At 41.3% G+C, this 6,079-nt stretch overlaps 1 protein-coding gene across 2 annotated transcripts; it reads left to right on the top strand.

Moving 5' to 3' along the window:
* Positions 1-1,320: 1,320 nt before the first annotated feature.
* Positions 1,321-6,079, top strand: fstl3 (follistatin-like 3 (secreted glycoprotein)). 2 transcript variants are annotated; one of them, XM_086224415.1, is made up of 5 exons: positions 1,321-1,686; positions 2,074-2,259; positions 4,011-4,226; positions 4,534-4,761; positions 4,824-6,079. In XM_086224415.1, exons 1-5 carry the CDS (start codon positions 1,617-1,619, stop codon positions 4,898-4,900), a joined length of 777 nt encoding a protein of 258 aa, XP_086080541.1. In that variant the 5' UTR covers positions 1,321-1,616; the 3' UTR covers positions 4,901-6,079. The 2 variants fall into 2 exon arrangements, with proteins under 2 accessions (XP_086080541.1, XP_086080542.1); XM_086224416.1 differs by having other exon boundaries at positions 1,328-1,686; positions 4,848-6,079.

Raw genomic sequence — 6,079 nt, forward strand, 5'->3', positions numbered from 1 at the left:
TAAAGATCATACATTAGCGGGTACTCTAAAGTCCCCACCATGCTGTATCCATTTGTATGGCTCGGCAGTGATGATCCAAACCATATGAGTGGATCTGCAGAGACCCAGTGAAGAGGCAGCCCACCCACAGCTCACTGCTCTCTTTTGTCCGCCCTCCCCTCCTAGGTCAGGCAGCATTCCTTCTTTACCCTGGGGATCTCTGCTAATGAAGGCAACATCATTCACAAGGACCAAGGACTCATATACTACAGCATGTGCTACCCTCATACCCCCTCGCGCACACACACACACACACACACACACCCTTACGATCAAAAGGGAACATTAAAAAAAACAGTCAGACAGATGGGCAGACTCACATTACTTTGACACTAGAGCATACTTCTCAGAGTCAGGGGGTGAGTGAGTGCAGGAGGAAAGAGGAGTGGGGCAGATGTTCTGATCAAATGTGATGATGTCGGAGATTAGCCTCTAGTCACCTCCGCTGAAGACCTCAGGATTTATGCACTTGCAGCTGGTTGACAAACATTTTTCGCTCAAAATTTCGAGCTCACCTGTGTTTCATTAAAAAAAAGAAATTAAAAAAGAGGGGGCAGGAATGAATGTTCTCAATAAACCCTCACATAGTTTATTGAACTTGATATGTTGCTCAAGGGCAGACCACCTTCTCTCCCACTATTCACTGTAAGCCTCAGTTCAATTGTAACCACAGCGTTTAGAGATAAGTATGGCAATATTGAAAAGATCTAAAGGTATGAACATTTCTAGGCGCTTGATATTAATTTGATTTAGCACTAAGTGGGTCAGAAACTATTTTAAATAGCCTTAGAAGTCAACCACTTTGCTGTGGTGGCCCGTTTCTTCCCCCACATTAGCACTACAAAGATGTGCAATTTTGGGTCTTTGCGAGATCACATCACTAGCAGGTTCTATAGGATGCTCTTCCTTCAAAAACCACATCAAGCAATGTATAGAGGGAGCACCAGCATGCTCAATCAGTACATGAATCATGAGGAGGATACATAGTTTGGCTATGCCACATTAAAGCAAGGGATAAGACAATATAAAGGAAAAATATCGTGGATCCAATTCTAAAAATAAATAAATAAATAAATAAATAAATTGACGTAATATGAAATGGCTTACGCAATTCAAAACTCCCCAAATACTTGAAATCTAAACTTCATTTCAATTTGTTTTGTACAAAACGCTTTAAAAACTTCCTTTAATATCACCTAATACCCTAACTCAGGACCTACTTAACCTTAAATTAGTCTAATGTGGTGTGAAAATGTTTTGTGAGGTCACATAAGTGCCCAGTGTCTGACGCTGCAGGGCATGGATCATTTCCCGACTCTGGAAATTGAGTCAGCGTCAAACTGTGTCCTGCCCTGGCTTATTACTGGCTGAGAGGATCGCCCATCCCAGCAGCATAATTCCATCTGGGCTAAATATTTATACAGAGGGGGAACAACATCACTTATTCACAACACGTTCATTCACATAAGGGTGAACTATCCTTCCAGAGAAGTTAGAGTGATCTGATCTGTTGCTGCAGGAACATCACTTCTTCTGACTGATATATACTTTCTGAAAAGTACTTTTTAGAGTACACCATGAGCTTTTTGGTTTCTGTTTTTGGTGTGATTCTCACTCTTTGTCAGATTGGGAGGAATCCTGCCAGTGGTGAGTGGATCTTTTTTGTTTCACACTTAAGGGAAGTATGACCAGACTTGCATTCATAGATTGTAATTACCAAAAAGATGAAACCCTTTTTAAAAAAATTTTTTTTTAATATATTTATATACTTTTTGAATTGTCTCTAACACTGACTAATATTGAAGTGTAGCCATCACTTTTGTATGGATGACAAATTGTAAACAACTAAATTTTAGAACAGAAGTACAAAAACTAGAAAAAACTGACAGAAGCTGTAGTGTCTTAGCACTTTATTAAAGAGAAAAAAAACATTTAAAGTACTCGTGTGGATATGAATCACAAGAAGTCCACAACTTTGGGTGCTTCTGTGTAAGACAGTAACGCTTTTTCCGTATGTCTTGCTGTGGTCCTTAGCCGGGATGTGCTGGCTGCAGCAGAGTCAAAACCAGAGGTGCGACATGGTACTGATGAGAGGAGTGACCAGAGATGAGTGCTGTGCCGGGGGCCGTCTGGACACAGCATGGTCGAACACCAGTCTGCCCATGAATGAGGTCAGCCTGCTGGGCTTCTTAGGAATTGTGTCCTGTAAACCCTGCAAAGGTAAATAAAAACACAAACATTGGGAATGCTTTGACTTTTCACTGCAGGGCAAAGAATGGAGTCAGAGCAGAAATGAATCTCATACTAAACTGCCCCGCGTTTAATTGAGATGTTTCACGGGAAGCTCTGTTCGATGTATCATAATAATAAAATCAACCAGATTCAGGCTGCTACTGTTAAATTATAGCTTTAGTAAAGCAACAGAAACTAAGGATTTAAGTTGTGGTTTAAATATAAGACAGTCATGATTGATAAACTGGTTACGCCGCTATGCCAAATAGTCCAAATATCTCATGAAACGTCAATGAAAGCTAAACCATGCCATTTGTGAATCAACATATTTACACAATGAGTTCCCGATGCTGCTTTTTAACAAAATGCAGACGTGGATCGAGGAGAGGCGTTCCACATAACTCCACCCAGCTGTCCTGGGAAGCTTCCTTCTCTGAGATCTCATGCAAGGTTCATTCAGGTTCACTTGAAGATTAATTCTGTTGTCATGAGCTGCACATTCACTATGTGATCGGAAGCCAAAAAAGTCATTTTGATAAGTTGCAGGAAAACCAGAGCTACTGGTATTCTTCTGGTCTTGTCACCAGGCTTAAAAGATGAGAGACATGGGTAGATAAAACACAGGCGCAGGTATCGTACAGCTATGTAAAAAAAGATGAAAAGATTAACGATACTCTCAAGGCATAGATCAGCACAATACATACACACACACTTCAGATTACTTGATCCCTGTTATTAGAATGGCAAATAATTAAAATGTAAATAGTAGTCCTCAAGATCCTATGAGATCCTTCTCCTTTCACCAAATCTCATTCCTAAACTAGTTAAAAGAGAAGCCTGTGTGCTTCTATGACCAAAAAAAGAAAATGAGTTCCTGCAGAGCGTAGAATAAATGCCTGCCACATGCCCAGCAGTCAGGGACTTATTATGTTCGTCACTGTCTTGATTCTTTATCAAGCAGAATCGTGCTTAAGGGAAATAATTGTTTCATGAATGTCAGATTATTTTAGAATATCATCTTAAGACTCAGACATCCCCTTATTGGGAGAAACAGCAAGGGACTGAGGCAGAGATGGAAAGGCAGAAGAGGTCCAGGGGATACAACAGAAGAAAAAAAAACAGTATAAAACAGGATATTGAGGCGCTGGTAGAGACAGGAAATAAGAATTCATTGTTTATAGAATCCTCAGGACTCAGAGTTGATCATCTCAAAAGACTCAGAAAGGTCCTGGGAAGAAAACCGTACGCATTGTCTAATATTGACTCTGCCAGCGTGTAGGATTACAGTTCCTCCTGAGCTCTGACATTACAGGGTGACGGAGGAGCCAGGGGCTTCCTCGTCTCTCAGCCCATAAACTTCTCTGAAAGCTGTTTGAACTCTGTCTACCTCAAAGCCCCGCCATCCCTCTGCAGGAGCTTAGCACGGCCTGTGTGCAGCCGTACACATAGATCTGTTATGAAAACATGCCAGCTTCACATTCCACCAGGCGAGACACCCCTGTGTGTAACATTCAATAAAGAGATGTGATCATTGTAAATATTGTGCAAGGTGAAAATTGTGTTATGGTCTAGGGAAAACCCCAGATTTCAAACTTGTTTTGTATGAAAATGCCTGCAGATCACCTGATGTCTACAGACTTGTTAATACAGTAACATTAAACTGATGCAGCGCTCACACACACACAGGCACACACACATACAGAACCACGCATATGAAACCACTTGCTGTGCTTTTGTAGAAACTTGCGAGGGAGTCAAATGCAGTCCTGGAAAAGTTTGCAAGATGAAGACTGGAAGACCTCAGTGTGTGTGCTCTCCGGACTGTTCTCATATTTCCCGGAAGCATGCTGTGTGCGGCAGCGATGGCAAGACATACAAGGATGAGTGTACCATGTTGATGGCCCGCTGCATGGGACACCCCGACCTGGAGGTCATGTACCAGGGAGAGTGCAAAAGTAAGAAGGAGAGACACATCTTGTCACCTTAAAACAATCTTATTAGGCCTCATTTTAATATAAATTAAAAAAAATTCTTGTGCACATATTTATTCTTGCACACTAGGATGTTTTAAATCCCTGTTTTAGTCCTTTAGACCAGGCAGGAGGCAAAAGCCTGTTTGTATTTTGCATCAACACAACAACACAGTTTTCAGGCCTAAATTGAGGTTCAACAAATCCCTAAAATGTGCAACAACAAATGTGTGTAAAACATTTCCTGAATTGTGTTTTACTAATTGCTGTACTGTCTTCATCATTCTCACAGAGTCATGCTCCAATGTGGTGTGTCCGGGAACTCACACCTGTGTGACCGACCAGACCAACAGCGCTCACTGTGTCATGTGCCGTACAGCACCTTGTCCGATACCCATGCCATCCGAGCAGCCCATCTGCGGCAATGACAACATCACTTACCCAAGCGCCTGCCACCTCCGCCGGGCCACCTGCTTCCTCGGCCACTCCATAGGAGTTCGCCACTACGGCCACTGCAACAGTAAGGACTCACAAACACATGTGCACTCATTTGTTTCCGACAATGATGTAATGATTTTGCAGGTACATTCTGTCTCTCCTGTACAGCCCCCTTGAGGAAAACTCACAATTTCGAAGAAAGTGAGGAAAACGCTGTCTAGAAGGAGGATTCCTGACGCGAGAGATGAGTCAGTCGACGAATACACCACTAGCTTTCCATGATGACCTCTTTTTTTTCTTTGACAATCACTCCCCCTCCTCTTTATAGACAGATATATTTGATATATAAGACCTCTGTTGGAAGACGTTTCCTCAAAAAAAGCTATCAGCAATGTGTATTAAGCAAATGTTAGTTGGGGGCAGATGAATACGTGAATAACTCATGAGCTCTTTGGGATGTGTGCATATTGTAAATAGAATACCACTACTATTTATTGGAGAAGGTATCAATCTCTATTTATGTTTTTACCCTAGTAACAATTCCATGTATCCTTGAGAAATCTGGTGCGAAAACAATGTATTTATTGTGGTATGTTTATTGTGTATGTACAATAGCGGTTGCTAGCATTGGCATTGGACAACCGTTTTTATGGCCTCTATTTGTCTCAAAATACTGCTTGTGTTTTATTTCCTTTGAAGGTTGATGGGAAGCTAGTCTAATTTGTTTGGAAAGTAGAGACCACTTTACAGAGCGGCGCTGTGGTTTCAAATCGCAAACAGGACAACTGTTTGTGTTTTTCTGGAGGTGAGGAAGCGAGTCAGCCTAAACAAACAGTCTCATTCCCACCCCACGCATGTTTACTCTGAACTCAGATCCAAACCCTCAACCACCCGCTGATCACTAAAATTAACAGTTTGTTGGAGTCTCACAAAGACCGTCGGTACAACCCCCAAAACCTCTATACAATACCTCCTCTGTTGTACGCTTGGCTTTTGTTTTGTAAATACATTTTTGTAGAACTAGCTAGTTCCATTTCAATTGCTGCTTCAATTTGATTTTTAAAAGAATTTACTCGACAGACAAATGTCATTAACGTTGTCTGATTGAAAGGAAATCATATTTGTCGAGGAATGGACCGCGATCTGGGCCAGTACTGCCATCTGAGAGTCAATCGGCTCATTGTTGACACTGGTAACCCTGGTAAGATCCAACAAGGCGGATGTACTTTCAATAATTAGTGTATTGTATTATGGAAGATTTCAGTGAACCATACAAACTCTTGTACTTAGCAGTCTCATATGTACCTTACCTGTGTACCTACTGTGAAATTTGAATAATAATTGCATCATATTTTTGTATTTTTGTACTGCCATTGCAAAACAACATAAAGTTTGATATT

The sequence above is a fragment of the Aulostomus chinensis genome, chromosome 14 (assembly GCF_037954235.1).
Source record: "Aulostomus chinensis isolate RoL2024-O1b breed Wild chromosome 14, RoL_Achi_v1.0, whole genome shotgun sequence".
Taxonomy (NCBI): domain Eukaryota; kingdom Metazoa; phylum Chordata; class Actinopteri; order Syngnathiformes; family Aulostomidae; genus Aulostomus; species Aulostomus chinensis.

Excerpts from the sequence above, each read along its gene's own strand:
- fstl3 (XM_086224415.1), top strand. The coding sequence starts at position 1,617 with ATGAGCTTTTTGGTTTCTGTTTTTGGTGTGATTCTCACTCTTTGTCAG. Across the intron at positions 4,227-4,533 it reads GTACCAGGGAGAGTGCAAAA|AGTCATGCTCCAATGTGGTG; the intron begins GTAAGAAGGAGA and ends TCATTCTCACAG. Across the intron at positions 4,762-4,823 it reads CCACTACGGCCACTGCAACA|GTACATTCTGTCTCTCCTGT; the intron begins GTAAGGACTCAC and ends ATGATTTTGCAG.